Source organism: Rhinolophus sinicus, chromosome 12, assembly GCF_057876585.1.
Source record: "Rhinolophus sinicus isolate RSI-liver-muscle chromosome 12, RSI-T2T, whole genome shotgun sequence".
NCBI lineage: Eukaryota > Metazoa > Chordata > Mammalia > Chiroptera > Rhinolophidae > Rhinolophus > Rhinolophus sinicus.
Genome location: NC_142512.1, coordinates 29,045,967 through 29,062,629, shown reverse-complemented (window position 1 = coordinate 29,062,629; position 16,663 = coordinate 29,045,967). Strand labels below are relative to the sequence as shown.

General features: G+C 34.8%; 1 protein-coding gene across 1 annotated transcript in view; it reads left to right on the top strand.

Annotated features, from left to right (window-relative positions):
- Positions 1 to 16,663, top strand: part of DHX40 (DEAH-box helicase 40) — a 35,927-nt gene that overhangs the window by 7,294 nt on the left and 11,970 nt on the right. Inside the window, exons 8-12 of the mRNA XM_019736385.3 lie at positions 7,444 to 7,543; positions 9,187 to 9,273; positions 9,412 to 9,594; positions 13,232 to 13,312; positions 13,953 to 14,110. Of these exons, the coding sequence (XP_019591944.2) occupies positions 7,444 to 7,543; positions 9,187 to 9,273; positions 9,412 to 9,594; positions 13,232 to 13,312; positions 13,953 to 14,110 (609 nt within the window). The remainder of the gene's footprint in view (positions 1 to 7,443; positions 7,544 to 9,186; positions 9,274 to 9,411; positions 9,595 to 13,231; positions 13,313 to 13,952; positions 14,111 to 16,663) is intronic.

Here is a 16,663-nt window from a genome sequence, read left to right as displayed (position 1 = left end):
GTTTAACATCCTGAAATCCAGTTTTTATGCTATTAAAGGTTACTAGTAACCTATTTCTCAAAACTCATGGCTTTTTTAATCCATTAGTTTGTATTTTGGTTTTGTGGTAATGATAAGTCTCCTTCTTGAAATGCCATCTTCTGGGATACTATTTAATTATCTGGTTCTCCTGACCAATCTTTCTCTAAGGCTTCTGCCTTCCCACCCTCCCCAGCCTTTGTTCCCTTCTAAATGTGACTTTTTCCTAAGGTTTCATTCTTAGCTTGCTGTTTTCTTAGAATTCTCTTTTTTTGGTGAAGTTGTCTCCTAGGACTCACCTGTCACTTCTCTGTGGATGATTCCCGAAAGCCGTCTTTAGTTCAGACTCTTGTGATCTAGACCTCCTGGGACTCCTCAGAAGGCTTTCTGGTGTGTGCATCAATCATATCACCCTAGATAACTCAATCCAAACAAGTGGCAACTCTTACAGGTTTTCTTTTACCCTCATCCTATCCAGGTCATTCATTCTTTTTCTTTTTTCATTATCATTGTTAGATTTGATATCCTCAGTTTGCTTTCCTCAATTGTTAACAGTCTGCTAACCTGTTTTCCCTGATTTCATTTACCATTCTACATAATCTTCCAAAAGTCCAGCTCTGATTGTGTCAGTCTCCTGGTCGGGTACCTTTAGCTGTTCCTTATTATCTACTGAATTAAAATGCCAACTTAATAACTTGGCATTCATTATCCTTCCAGCATGACTTCAGCCTTCTTTTAGCCTGAACTCCCAGTGTATGTGATTTTCTGTGATGGCGCATATGTGTAAATAGGAAAGATGTGGGACTGGGAATGAGTAGAGCCATTACTGAAGGGTTTTGTTTATTTGAGTTCCTTTCTGGCACTGTGTGGGTGAGCTACTGGTGATGTATTCTGAGCATAATAATGTTTATTGCAGCAGTTTATAACAGCGCAGAGAGAGAGGCATACAGATGGAGCCGATGGGGTCCTGAGTCATGGGTGAGGTGGAATTGGGTGAAGCAGTGTGTCAGGTTCCTGGGACCTTAGGCTTTCTTTTTAAAACCTGGTTCACACAAACAACATTTACTTTATTATTGCTACTTTGGGTGGTGGGTAGAGACACGATTTTAATGTAATTTTCTTTATTTCCTGTTATGCTTCAGGTACAGAAAACTTGCACCTGGGAATGAGGAGAGGGAAGAAGGGTTTCCTGCTTGTAGCCTGTAGTGAGGGGAGTTCACAAATGACCCATATCTAGGCTTAGTGAGTAGGTGAAAATTAGGAGGTAGACATTTTATATTTGTTCTTATTTTGGGGTTAGTCATGAGGGTGGGTGACTGTTTTAAAGAGACATCTTAAAATGTGTCCTTAATTTACAAAAAATTCTCATCTGTCAAATGTGAAAAGGTACTGTGGTATCCTTTCTACTGCCAAGGTTATATGATCCTGCTCCCCGGCCGAACTCCTTCAACCCTCACCCTTTGTCATCAACATTTCTTTCAAGCTTGAGATGTTGGTGATTTTTTTTTATTCCTTTTCCTCCCACATCTTTTTTTTGTAACTGTGTTTGCTATTTCCTTAACTTGGACTCCTCCTTTCCCTTTTATTCTCCCTCTCACTGGCTGAAATCCTATTTTTTTTTCACCAACTCCATAAAAACCTTTCCCGATTTCCCTCCTCACAACTGGCTTTGATCTTTTCTTCATTTGAACCTCACTGTGTTTTGCTGTACTTCTTGTGGCACTTACAACATTCTACCTCGTGTTATGGTTGTCTGATCCTCGCTATGAATTGTGACCTTCTTGAGGGCAAGTACAATATGTTGACAAGTCCGGATGAAATAATTGTTAAACTGAGTTCCAGATTTTTTTACTTTCCGCTGGACATTCTGTTAATGTCTTGCATCAAACGCTGTATCTAGAAGCTCATTCTTATTTCTCTCAAACCTTTTTGCTTTTCGGACTTCCTCCTTTGGCTCAAGGTGTTACAGTCCTTTAGGTTTTTCCTAGATAGGAAAAGCTGAACCCCACAAAATTTATGAACTGAAATATACCTGTTACTACTTAAGGGACAAATATTCACATGGAATTAGACAATTTTAGAAAACAATTATCTAGTTCAGTGCTTCTTAGCTTCTTTTGGAAGGTAGAGTCTCAGAGTCTTTTAAAAAGGTAATGAACGTCATGTCGTCTTTCTCTAGAAAAGCACATATACCCATATATGTTTTTGCATAATCAGACTTCTTTATTTTACAGATAGAGGCTAAGTGATGCTCCTGAGGTCACATGGTAAATCTGTATTTGGTAATTGGTTATTTATTCAGTAGTGGGTGATAAAACAGTATATGTGTTTTCAGAATACATGAAGAAAAGGAAAGGAGTTTTACCGTGAATTAGTGTACAACATTTTAAAAGAGGAAAAACTGCTCATTTAGATTATTGCATAAATTCCCAAATAGTTTGCTTTCTTCTTCCTGCAAAGCAAAGACATTACATATGGCAAGTACCTACAGTTTGACTTTGTCTACAATAGTTTCTTTAAATGTTAAGATTAAAGGTGTGGGGGAAATAAGGCTAGTGAGCTTCACATCACAATTTTTGCTTTATGTGGAGTCCCCCAAAACAGGAAAAAATTTTTTTTGTCTTATACAGAAATACATACTTAAAAAAAAATAAAATCAACAAAGTAAGGAAAATAAACCCAGATCCCATCAACATGGTGAAGTGATAATCACTATTAATGTTTTGAAGTATATCATTCTGAACTTCATACATTTAAATATATTTGTATTGTTTAGTTTTTTAAAATAAAAATGGGATTATGTTATATATGCTCTTTTATGTTTTGCTTTTTTGCCCTTTGTGGGAATTTTAAAAGTGCAGAAAAGTCCAAAAAACAGTCAGTTTCCCACTGTGCAGAATTAACACACTTGTTAGTTTTTGCTCAAGTTTTCTTCAAGGAAATACTACTCAATTGAGGAAGAACGATAGTTTCATTTTAAAGAATTCAGGCAGTGTACCAAATTACAAAGGTAAAAGTAAAGAAATCACCTCAAATTCCTCCATCTAGACATACCATCATTAATGTTAGGAAACCATTATTCAGAGGTGTGTGTGTGTATGTGTGTGTGTGTGTGTGTGTGTGTGTGTGTGTGTGTGTGTATGTGTACATATAGAAGGATAAGTAAATAGGTAGGTTGATAGAAATGCTTTTTAAAAATGAGATTATACTATTGCTTTTTTAAAAGGTATTTAATTTTACTTGAAGGAATTGTTAAACTTCAAGTAAATCTTTACCACATGAGATAATATTTTATAAAAGATTGCTTTAAAGTTTAAAAAGAATATCTTCTTTTTAGACCATATTTGATTGGAGATCTTATCTGTTGACTCTCTGAAATGAAAGATGAGGACTTAAGTACTTTTCCTCTTCTATATATATCCTCTCCTGATTTTTGTTAGTTATCTTTATTCAGATGTATTCAGTGTTTACCATCATTTTTGTTTTTAAACCATGGTTTGTCCATTCCTATGTTACTTTTGGTTAATTTTAGATAAGGGTGGATTTTAACTTATTTTTTTAGAAGGGCTCTTGAGTGTTATTTTTGTTGCTCTTTTATGTTTGAGAATGTCTGGCTTTTGCCTTTATACTTGAACTACATCTTGGCTGGGTTTTATGTTCTTGGGTCACACTTTCTTTTCCTTAGAACTTGGTAGACGTTGTCCAGTTGTCTTCTGGCATTGAATGTTGCTGCGGAGAAGTCTGAGGCCAGCCTGATTTTTTTTCCCTCCTTGTAAGTGATTTGCTTTTTCTGTCTGATTGCCTGAAAATTTCAATTTTTATCCTTAAAGTTCAATAGTTTTAATTAGGATATTTTTTGGTGTTGAGTGTTTTACATTAACGTTTCCTGGAATTTGATGTGCTCTTTTTAAAAATATCAACCAACTTTATTGAGGTATAATTTACATACGATAAACTATGCCTATTTTAAGTATTACAGTTGAATGAGTTTTGACAAATGTACATGCCTGTGTAAACACAACCACAAACAAGATGAACTTTTTTGATGTGCTCTTTTGATCTGCAAATTCAATTCTTTATTTCAGTGAAATTTTCTTGTGCTATGTCTTTGAATATAACTTTTGTCTATTTATTGGTTTCTCTATATCAGAGGTACCAATTATTCTTATGTTGATTGCCTATCTTCCATATTTTTTAGCTTCCTTCTAGTTATTTTATCTTTTTTCAACTGCATTTACTGATTATCTCAAACCTTTTCTCTGTGTCAGGAATTTGATTTTCAGCTGTGTTAGTGAGAATTCTTAAGATATTTTGGACTCACTCAAAAATGACTTGTGGGGTAGGGGTAGAGTTTGAGCTGAGCAGCGTTTTACCTCTTTATTCTGCACCAGAATTGTCATCTTTTCCCTCTTTGATTGATAGTTTCTGTTTATTGCCTTAAGTAATGTTCATTTCTCTCTCTCTCTCTCTCTCTCTCTCTCTCTCTCTCTCTCTCTCTCTGTCAGACATATTTCTGCTTTGGGATCTTTTTGCGTGTAATTTGGGACAAGAAATTCTATGAGAAGTTTCAGTTGGCTTTTACATATAATATGTCATATACATATATCTTAGGAGCATTATTCCATTAAGAGTGTTGAGTAGTCTGTCCTCAATGTCCTGATTTCTTGCTAGATTTTGGAACATCTTTCTGCCTCTTTGCCCATTTTCCACCCCCTGTTAATAACATCCAAGTATCTTATTAGGTACTGGGATAGATGGGGTAAGGTATATCAGAATCTTTCGTAGGTAGGAAATTAAGGGAATGGAAGTCATCAGGAGAATTACTACATCTCAATGAAAGCTTTCAATTTCCCCTTTCCTTTTTGGAGAGAGAGAGTGAGAACGTACTTTAAGATAATATGGATTTAATTTTTTCCAAACCTTTATAAACAAACATAACTGGCATTTGCTTATACTTTTGGAATATGTTGTTAAAGTATATGGATAAATGTAAATGTGAAACAAACATGAGTCCTGTCAAAACAGCAGTTTCAGGACTGTTTAATTGATTATAGTGAACAAAATGGAAAGTGAAAGAGAAATTTTGCTTAAAGCGAAGACTACAACAAATTAGGTAGTTTTAGAAATGGGTTGATTGAAAAACAATTGATTTACAGATAAACATGTTCAAAAAGGACATTTCTAGCATATGTAAAGTTTTAGGGTAATATAGGATTTTAAAAGTAGAAAGATCTTTAAGAATGCATTTTCAGTTTATCAGTTTATTCAAGTTTATTGAGCACTTTCTATGGTCCAGGCATTAGATACTGGAAATAATGTCTTATATAAAAAGTGTTTTTATTCTCATAGAGCTACATTGTAGTAGAATAAATAGACAATAAATAAATGTATAAAAACATAATTTGAACTGCAAAGTAGTATGTAACTCCTTTGAACCATCTAGAAGATAGGAGCTACCTAAACCTAAGAATTACTTAAGTAATTTTTAATACTTATGTTTTTTACCAGATTAATCAAACCTGAAAGAAATAGATCGTTTTGGAATTGTTTTTATATTTATATCACAACTTCTCTTCACGTATCTTTTATAAACTGCCTTTTTAGTACTTTTTTATTTGTGAAATTAACTGTGGAATGATGTGGAAGAATAGCAGCATTACTCAACTTTTTAAAAAAAATTTTTTTTTTTCAGTGACAGTTTCAACTTGATTTGGAATTTTCCTGTCTATATAGACAAGCCATTTAACCTCTAGGCTTTAGTTTTCTCACCTATAAAATGAGATGGTTGGCCTAGTTCCATGATTTTAAAGCTGTTCATCTGTGCCACTCCTTTGCTCTCTCATAATGGTTCAACTTTTGTCTGTTTTGTGTATTGAGAATACATGGCTCTTTCTAGGATTTTATTTGAAAGCATGCTTTGTACTTTATTTGAAAACAAGTTTTGTTAAGATTTTCTTGGCTGCTGAAAAGAAAACAACTTGAGGTTGCTCGAGTAGAGAAGTGAATTTTCTACACAAATATGGGTCTATCTCGTGGAAGTCAAATGCAGCCAGACATTTAAAATTTTTTCTTTTTAAAGTATATATATGTACTTACTGTTCTAATAAGTAATGTACAATAGTAAACACATGTAAAATAAATAGTTGAAAAGGATGTTATGAAAAATATAAACAGAAATGCTAAAATTTCTTTTAATACCCCAGTCGATTGATTTGTGTACTCTCTGGAATGACTATTCCTAATTTTTGGAGAGCATGGAAATGGGTGATTCACCCAAGGAAGTTCCTTGACCTCTTTAGCTCACTTGATCTTTTCCTTCATTCCACTTCAGCCACTCATTTAAAAGCTTACATCTTAGACTTTGTCATTACGATCATTTCTGGTCTCAGTTTTCAACATCTTTCTAATGATTACTTCCTGTTTCTGCCAACTCACTCTACTGTTCCCAATTCAACAATTTTCAAAATGCACTGAGATTTGTCCTTTACCAGCCTTCATTACCTCCTTGCGCCCATACTGTAATTATTTCCTTACAAATATTCTTAACTCCCTTGTCCTGTTCTCTGTGTAACTGGCAGGAGAGAAGAAAGTCTAGTTAAGTCCATCCTTCTACTTGTTTTACACCCAGAAGTGCCAGAAACCCAGAAATACTCTCGTCAACTCTCATTAACGATTCATTTTTTTCTTTCTTTAAACTGGCTTTATCTCCTTCGTGTCCATTAGTCACTTACTTCCCTATGGTTCACAGGTTTAGTTTTCCTCTTTGCAAGGGACTAGCCTAATCAAAATTGAGCATCTCTTGGACCTTATTCCAGATTCATTGGAGAATCCGATTGGCTCAGTTTGGGGGAGATGTTTATCTTTGGTGCCATAAATTATGGCCAGAGGAGCAAGGTACCATACTACAAGCATTGCTGTTGGGCTCCAGCCTTTAGAACGTGTGGGTAGTGGAAATGAGTGATTACTTTAAAGAGGTAATCAATCATGAATTAGGCAAACACAGAGAAAATAAAAACCTCTTAGCTAATCAGTCGTTAAGGCAGAGAGAGGTCCTTCATCTGTAGTCCATGGATGGGCTTCAGAGAGTCCCTGAATTCCCTGAAATTGTTTGAAAAAAAATTTTTTGAGGGTACATGTCTGCCTTTTAATGGAGAAGAGGTCCACGGTTTTAAAATAGTCTCAAAAGGAGCTATGACCTACATAAAGGACTCTGCGTAGGGTTTATTTTAGCAATAATAATCATTCCATGGATGTAGAAATCTTAACAGTGAACGGTGAGGAAAAAATAGTTTTTGCTATTATATTTTGAATACAAGATAATTAAATAGGTGAAGAAAATACAACTTTTAATGAAAAGAAATGAGTTTTTCAAAATGAGTTTTACAAATGCATGTTATAAGTATTTTCTCTTTGCATGTATTTTAGATCAACAGAGGAGAATATTTTTGCCACCTCCACCTGGAATTAGAAAATGTGTCATATCCACCAATATTTCTGCAACATCTTTGACAATAGATGGAATCAGGTACAACTTTTAATATTTCTTTTAAAGCCAAGGAAGCCACTTAGGGAATCATAAAATATTGTGTTTGCTTCTCTGTGCCCTCTACTAATTCCCTTCTCACCTGCTTAACTTGTAATCACCTATCGTTTTTTGAATAGCAATTATTAGCAATTATTGATTGCTATGAATAGGAGATGGAGTAGGATGTGCACATAATATTCTTGTTCACACTTTTGAACTACTTGTACTTGGTGACTTGTAGCTTTCTCTTCCCAAATTTAAGATTATACATAATGCTTCACGGGTTTCACTAAATAGGAAGCCAAATCTGTTTTTCTGTGCTCTCATTACTAGCGTATACCTACAATGATCTGATAGCCCTTTTCTCACCTGGTAGCTCCACTTGGTAGAGTAAGCTTATATGTTGAAGTATTTATTGGGCAGTACTGTTTTTCACTTTTCGCCTTTTTGTGAAATGAATGATGCAGGTCTCTTATTTTTTAATGTAATCAACAATGCCACAAAATTTTTGAATATAATCGAGAAACACTTGGAAATTTAAAATCTATACTGATAGCTAATGTGAAGTTCTTTCAGACTCTTGAACCACATCCTTTTTGGATATTTATCTTTTACCCAATGTATTTTATATCCTTACCTAAATCTGTCTGCCATTGGAAGGCTGGAGCTGAATCCCCCAAATCCTATGTATTTTGGGTAAAATGATCACCTATATCTGAGAGGAAGTTTAATTTCTGCTCCTATTCTCCTTTCTTTAAAAAATAATGGTTTTACTATAGTCTTAGAGGACAGCTTGCCTGAGTAAATTTCTGTTTCCATCAAAAATTATTAAATAGCGTGTTCCAGAATGTTCCCTTAGAGAATGATAGACTTATTGCTATTCCTAATTTGTTTTTTTACCTGACTTGTTCACCATTTAATTGGCTTAAAATGGCATTGTTAAAGACTGGCTGGAATTAAATTCTGAACCTGTTAGAATGGTCTAGAGATGAATTTCAAGTTTGATTTTTTTTTTTTTTTAGAGGAGAAAATTTAACAGCTAAGTAGTATTTAGTACATTTACAACACTGTACAACCACCACCTCTATCTAGTTTTAAAATATTTTCATCACCCCAAAATAAAACCCTACTGTATCCTAAAATATTTTCATCACCCCAAAATAAAACCCTACTGTATCCTTTAAGCAGTTACTCAGAATATAGTATATGTTCCATTATATGCATATGCCATAATTTGTTCATCCATTCATCCCTTAGTGGGTAATGAGCATTTAGGTTGTTTCTGCCTTTTGGCTCTTAGTGCACATAGTGCTGGTGGTGCTATTATGAACGTACGTTTACAAGTATTTGTTCAGTACTCTTTTCATTTGTTTGTTTACTTAAGAATGGCATTTCCGGATCATATGGTAATTTTATGTTTACTATTTTGAAGAACCTCCAAACCGTTTTCCACATTGGCTAAACCATTTTACATTTCCACCAGGAAATGTGAGGGCTCCAGTTTCCTGACTTTCAAGTTTTACAGTTAATGTAAAAATCATCATGTAGTTGTTAGTTTGGTGGGAAAGGAGAACCCAAAGTAGTTGAAAATTAACAAGTCTTTCCTTATTGTCTACAAACTTAACTGTTTTCATTCTCCTTAGATATGTGGTAGATGGTGGCTTTGTGAAGCAGTTAAATCACAATCCCAGGTTAGGGTTGGACATCCTGGAGGTGGTTCCAATTTCAAAGTAAGTCTTCATGTCAAGCCTTTTTGTTTAAAGAATAGTGGATTACATAATTTCTAGTTGGTTCGGGGATGGGAAGTTAATTACTTAGGAAACCCGCAGAACATTTTGGGAACTTGTGGTTTTTTTTTTCTTCTAAAGGAGTGAGGCCTTACAGCGAAGTGGCCGAGCTGGCAGGACTTCCTCTGGAAAATGCTTTCGGATCTATAGTAAAGATTTTTGGAACCAGTGTATGCCTGACCACGTGATCCCTGAGATTAAGAGAACTAGTTTGACATCTGTAGTTCTGACCTTAAAGTGCCTTGCCATACACGATGTTATAAGGTATGTAGACAACTTTAAAGAGAAAAAAAGGAAAGTTTGTCACGGTGGAGCCAGGTTATTTCTCAGAAATTCTTTTGAAATATTTGACCCAGACATTCCTACATCTCAAGGTTCAGTCAGACCCTAATAAAAGGCTTCTTTGCGTTGCTTTATTGGAATTTGATCTCTTGCCCATATTTTAACTTTGGCTTAATGGTGTGCTTCATGCTTCTATTATTTGGATCATTTAGTGACCACTGTTTATCTATTATGAAACATGTATAGTGACCCTAATTCCAGCTCAAAAGTTTTTTTTTTAATAGCATCTTTTGTTTGGCCAGCATTGTACCACACACTGTGAGAGACAGAGTCATACTCTGTAGTAGTTTTTTACTTTCAGTAAGCTTAAGTTATATTGGGAAATAAGATTCAGACACACGAAGCAAAAAATAGAACAACTGTTAAATTAGTCAAATGTTAAACTATGTAATTCATTGGTACAGTATAGAATATTACTGTAGGGGCTTAAAATTTCATATTATACATGGTAGAGGAAGTAATGAAAGAAAGTAATGTCTTGTTCTTAATTTTGGTCTTAGTTGTCTGGGAATGTAAAGTGTCAAGAACTTGGGAAAAGGTGACCACACATTCTTTAAATTCACGATAAGAGGGGAAATAATTACTAAATGCATCCAAATATGTGTTGTATACTCTTGGGAAGCCAATTAAAATTTTTTTTGGATACTATCATGAGACTAGAGATTTTTAAAATGAGAATATAGGCCTTAGAAAGAGGAAAGCTTGTAATACATGAAATTTAATTATAAATGATACCAGTGAGAAAGCAGAGGCATTTAAAGAAATTTAAATGGCCAAACAGCTTTCAGATGAACCCAGATTTAAATGTAATATTCACTAAGGATAGCGGAACAGCATATGACCAAGAATAAATATGTATTAGAAAAAATATATTAGAAAAATAAGAACAATAATTACTTAATATCATCTGCACTGAGTTATTTTTCTATCTTAAGTTTTAAGACTTAGAATATACTAAAAGTCCCCAAAGTAGAAGAAAGAAAAAAAAGACTTCGCTCCCTTTCTTTTTAAGATTTTTGTAGAATAAGGTGAGATAGAACCAGTATTTGGAGTAGATGGTATTCTATTCATAGATGACAGAAAGAAAATGGAGCTTTTCAGTTATTTTGCTTCCCCTTTCTCTTCCATCACAAATGATTTTAAAACTGGAAAGATAAGAACAAGTCTAGATAAGGAGGAATTGATGATGAAGATGGATTAGAAAATAATAAGCGAAAACCTAATGACCATAAATGAGTCTGTCTTGAGGCTTTAAACGTTATTTTCATGGTACTAAAAGAATTTGCATGTTAGAGGTATTGTGGGTCGTCCATGAGAAATTATGTAGAAAATGGTGAGAAATGCAAATGCCTTGATTTTTCCATTTAAGAAAAGGGCAGATTCTGGAAACAACTGCCCAGAAAGCTTGACATTGATTCTTAGAAGACTCTAGCATAGTTTATTGGAAAATGGTTTAAGAGAATTTCATGGTGATTTATAATAATCAGTGTGAATCAAAATGGTTCACAAAGAATGTGTCATTATAAACCACTTCCTTTTCAGTTTGAAAACAGGACCATCTACACAATGCGTACATTACAAGAATTTGTTGAATAATACCCTAATGTCTTTTGTTTTCAGCACAATATTTAACAAGATGACATCTGACATCTTTGTGAATAAGGAGGTGACAGTACTGCTGAATAGTATATATTTGCCAAATAGCCAAATCCAGAAAGTATTGATTAATTGCTTAGTGTAGCCGAGATGGAGGTTTTACTGGTAGTATGCTGAACTTTTCTCTTTCCTAATAAGCATTTTGAATGAAAATATTAAATAAAGATATTGAAGCCCTGATTATCAGATTACTGGAAAAATGTCTGGACATCTCATTGGTAGATGATTAAAACCAAGATCTAGAATGATCTCAACAGGCCAGAACCTTGGGAAAAATTAACAAGGTAAAGATCTGAAAGGATACATTTTGTATCTTGTGTTTTGGTTGCACATTAAGAAATTCATGTGAAAAATAATCTGAAATTATCAGCTTACCACAAACTTAATATGAGTTTGCAATTACTATTCTGTTTGAAAAACAATTTAAGAAATCCCATAGGCATAGACTTTGGTTATATTAATAGACAGCAATGTCCAGATGACTGGGAATGGTAGCATTCCTGTTCTGTGTTGGTCACTACATTTGGCGTTCAATTTTGGATATTATTATGTTTTATGAGCAATTTGACACTAGAGTTTTTCTAAAAGGTAATAATTAGGTATGGCAGGTCTCTTAGAGACCAAATAATACAAGGAGTGCTTGGCAGATTGGTAATTGGTATAACCAAGGGAGAAAAATAATTGTAGTTTTCACATACCTGAAGGGGCTCTTACATTGAAGAGGAAGCTGACTAGTTTGGTATTGCTGTAGGGCAGGGGTCACAAACTATGATTCAGGGTCACTGACCATTTTTGTAAATAAAACTTTATTGGAACATAGCCATGCCCATTCATATGTGGCTTCTTTCGCTATAACAGCAGAGTTGAGTAATTGTGACAGAGACCATATGGTCTGCAAAACCAAAGTATTTGCTATCTGGCCTTTTACAGAAAGTGTTTTCCAACTCTTGCTCTAGAAGAAACCAGGAATTATTGGTACAAGTTGTAGGAAAGCTGACTGTGGAACAGTCTGTGAGATTTTTGTTTATTTGTTTTTAAATAGAGCTGTTAATCTTGGAATGGACTTTTTTTAAATAAGATATCGGACCTTTTGTCCTTTGTTGGACCTTTTTCAAGGTACAAAATTGGAGCAGATGATTTATCATCGCAAGACCTATGGTGGAAAAAATAATACAGTGCAGAAAATATTAATTGTTCTTGTGTAAAAGTGTGTGTGTGTATGTGTGTATGTATTCATGCTTGGTTATATGCTGCTCCGTTACTCTTTAAGAATAGCTTTAATTGTCCTATGTTCATTAATGGTATTGTGGTTATGTAAGAGAATGCCCTTATTTTCAGGGGATTCATGCTGAAGTATTTTGGGGGTGAATTAGCATTATATTTTCAACTTGCCTTCAGATAGTTCAGGAGAAAATAAGTACATATACATACATACATAAAGCAAATATGGTAAAATTAATTGAATATACTTACCATTTTATCAGACGCTATTTTGAAGTACTGTTAAGCAATTTGTAATTTTTGTCCACTTGCAATTAATTTTTCTCCACTGTTTTATAAAATTGTAATAAAAATTATGGACTACAGAACAGAGTTGACACTGGCTATGAAGAATGGGGCAGGGTTAAGGTAAGTAAACAAGAATGATGAAAGTATTCCAGCTAAGGGAGAGCCAAAAGAATTGCTTCTTGAATTAATAGAAGAGTATAATTCAGAAAAAATTATTTCCTCCTTTGCTGAATGCTGATCATGATCATAGAATGCTTAAAAAAAAAAAAAAACGAAACAAAAACAAAACTAGAAAAATAGGACAAATAAAACCTTTTAAAGAAATTTCCAGGTCAGTATAAAATCTTACCATGTTCAAGGAATGGAAACTCATTTTATATCTCATTTAACACAGGTTTCCCTATTTGGATCCACCTAATGAGAGACTTATTTTGGAAGCTCTTAAGCAACTTTACCAGTGTGATGCTATTGACAGGTAAAAACAAACAAAACCCCCCAAATCCTGACCACAGCAGATGTTAATCTCTTTTTAAAATGGGTTCTTAATACTTTCCTGTATAAGTAGAAAATGATTTCTTTGAATTGAAAGGATTGTTTTAGCTGAAATTCGAAGTTGTCTTCAGTCTTTCTTCACCTCGATTCTGAATTTAAAAATTATACCATAAAACTATTTTTGTTTGATATTGGTGTTATTTGATAAGTAATTTCTGAGTACCATTTCAGTGCCAGGTGTTATGCTGGGTGCATCAAAATGATAGAACCAGAATCCTTGTCTCTCATGATTGTGTAATGGGGAAAGATCTAGTAATTATCATTCTTTCATTTCTTCAAGGACACTCTATGTTTCTATAACATTTTGTGTCTTTTATTATACTACTTTATTCTGCATCATTGTTTAGTTTTTTTTGGATGTATTGGCCCTTAACAGCAGGGAATTTATCATCTTTATATTTCTCTTATCAATGACCACAGTGTATCATGTTTCCTGTATTTAATTGAATTTCTGGAGGTGATTTAAGGTAATCTAAATTATGTCTGATTTATTATGAATGATGAACATTTCATTTGTACTCTCCTAAGGTAGAAAGACTTAAGAACTTTTTCTTTCTATTAAGGAGCGGCCATGTGACCAGACTGGGTTTGTCTATGGTGGAATTCCCTCTCCCTCCACATCTGACATGTGCAGTAATAAAGGCTGCTTCTCTGGACTGTGAAGATCTATTACTTCCAATAGCAGCAATGTTGTCTGTGGAAAATGTCTTCATTCGACCTGGTAAGAAGCTTACTGATGAGCTTTATTTTTTAATTAATAGACTTTATTTTCTAAAGCAGTTTTAGGTTTATAGAAAAATTGAAGGAAAGTATAGACATGCACTATTTCCCCTAGTATTAATGTCTTTTATTAGTATGGTATATTTTTTACAATTAATGAACCAATATTGACACATTATTAATTAAAGGGATCACTGTGTTGTATATTCTATGGGTTTTGACAAATTTCTAATGACACATATCCATCATTACAATATTATACAGAATAGCACTGCCCTAAAGATACCCCACAGGGTATCCACCTATTCATCTCTACATCCCTTCCCTATACCCCTAGCAGACATTGATCTTTTTACTGTTTCCATAGTTTTGCCTTTTCCAAAATTCCATATAGTTGGAATCATACAGTAGGTAACCTTTTCAGATTGGCTTCTTTAACTTAGCAATGTACATTTTAGTTTCCTCCATGTGTTTTTGTGGCATGATAGCTTTTTTTTTATTGCTCAGTCATATTTCATTGGTTTGGAATTTGTTTATCCATTCACCTATCGAAGGACATCTTGGTTGCTTTCAAGTTTTGACAGTTATGAATAAAGCTGCTATAAACATCTATGTGCAGGTTTTTGTGTGGACATGGCTTTTCAGCTCTGCTGAATCGTATGATAGGAATATGTTTCGATTTGTAAGAAACTGCCAAACTGTCTTCCAAACCTTCCAAAGGTCTGCACCATTTTGCATTCCTACCAACAAGGAGTCTGAGAATTCCTGTTGCTCCACATCCTCACTAGCACTTGGTATTGTCAGTGTTTTGGATTTTGGCCATTCTAATAGGTAATGTAGTGGTATCTTGTTGTTTTAATTTTCAGTTCCCTGATGATATATGATGTTAACCTTATTTTCATATGCTTATTTGCCATTTGTATATCTTCTTTGGTGTCTGTTCAGGTCTTTTTAAATTGGGTTATTTGTTTTCTTACTGTTGAGATTTCTTTGTGTATTTTGGATAATAGTCCTTTATCAGATATGTCTTTTGCAAATATTTTCTCCCAGTCTATGGCTTGTCTTCCCATTCTCTTTACATTGTCTTTTGCAGAGCAAAAGTTTTTAAATTTTTTTTTTTAGAGATTTTATTGGGGAAGGGGAACAGGACTTTATTGGGGAACAGTGTGTACTTCCAGGACATTTTTCCAAGTCAAGTTGTTGTCTTTTCAATCTTAGTTGTGGAGGGTGCCGTTCAGCTTCAAGTTGTTGTCCTTTCAGTCTTAGTTGTGCAGGGTGCGGCTCAGCTCCAGGTCCAGTTACCCGTTGCTAGTTGCAGGGGGCGCAGCCCACCATCCCTTGCAGGAGTCGAACCGGCAACCTTGTGGTTGAGAGGACGCACTCCAACCAACTGAGCCATCCGGGAGCTCAGCGGCAGCTCAGCTCAAGGTGCCGTGTTCAATCTTAGTTGCAGGGGGCCCTGCCCACCATCCCTCGCAGAAGTCGAGGAATTGAACTGGCAACCTTGTGGTTGAGAGCCCACTGGCCCATGTGGGAATCGAACCAGCAGCCTTTGGAGTTAGGAGCACAGAGCTCCAACTGCCTGAGCCACCGGGCCGGCCCCAAAAGTTTTTAATTTTAATGAAGTTCAGCTTATCAATTATTTCTTTCATGGGTCATGCCCTTTGTGTTTTATCTGAAAAGTCATCACCATACCCAAGGTCATCTAGATTTTCTCCTATGTTATCTTCTAGGAGTTGGATGTCCATTTGTTCCAGCCCCACTTGTTCAAAAGACTATCCTTTCTCCATTGAAATGCCTTTGCTCCTTTGTCAAAGATCATTTGCCTCTGTTTGTGTGGGTCTGTTTCTGGGCCTTGTATTCTCTTCTATTGGTCTATTTTTCAATTCTTCTGTCTGTACCGCACTGTCTTGATTATTGGAGCTTTTTAGTAACTTTTGAAGTTGGGTAGGGTCAGATCTTCGACTTTGCTCTTTCCCTTCAACACTGATTTGGTTATTCTGGATCTTTTCCCTTTCTATATAAACTTTAGAACAGTTTGTGGATATCCGCAAAATAACTTTCTGGGACTTTACTTGGAATATCGTTGAATCTGTAGATCAAGTTGGAAAGAACTGACATCTTGACAGTATTGAGTCTTCCTATCCATGTACACAGAGTATCTCCATTTATTTAGGTCTTCAGTATTTCACTGAGCATTTTTTGATTACTATATACCTAGTCCTGTGGGACATGAAACTGAGGACAAACAGGTTTTACATTTCATTATCCTTTAACTTAGTTGTTTGAAATAGGGAGTATATAATGTTCTTGGCTGAGAGTTAATTTCCTTTCACTGGTAAGGAAAGATAGTATGGTGAACCTTGCCCGGTTATAGTACATTAGTAATATATTAACCTTTTTTTAAGAATCAAAGGAAATGGTAGTTTGGCCCTTGTCCCCTTAGAGAATTTGAGGTTTCCATATCTTTAAACCTCTGTTTCTTTCCTTTCTGGGTGTGTCAGTATGGGACACAACTTAGTTTGTCACATGTCAGCTTTGCTTTCTTCTAGTT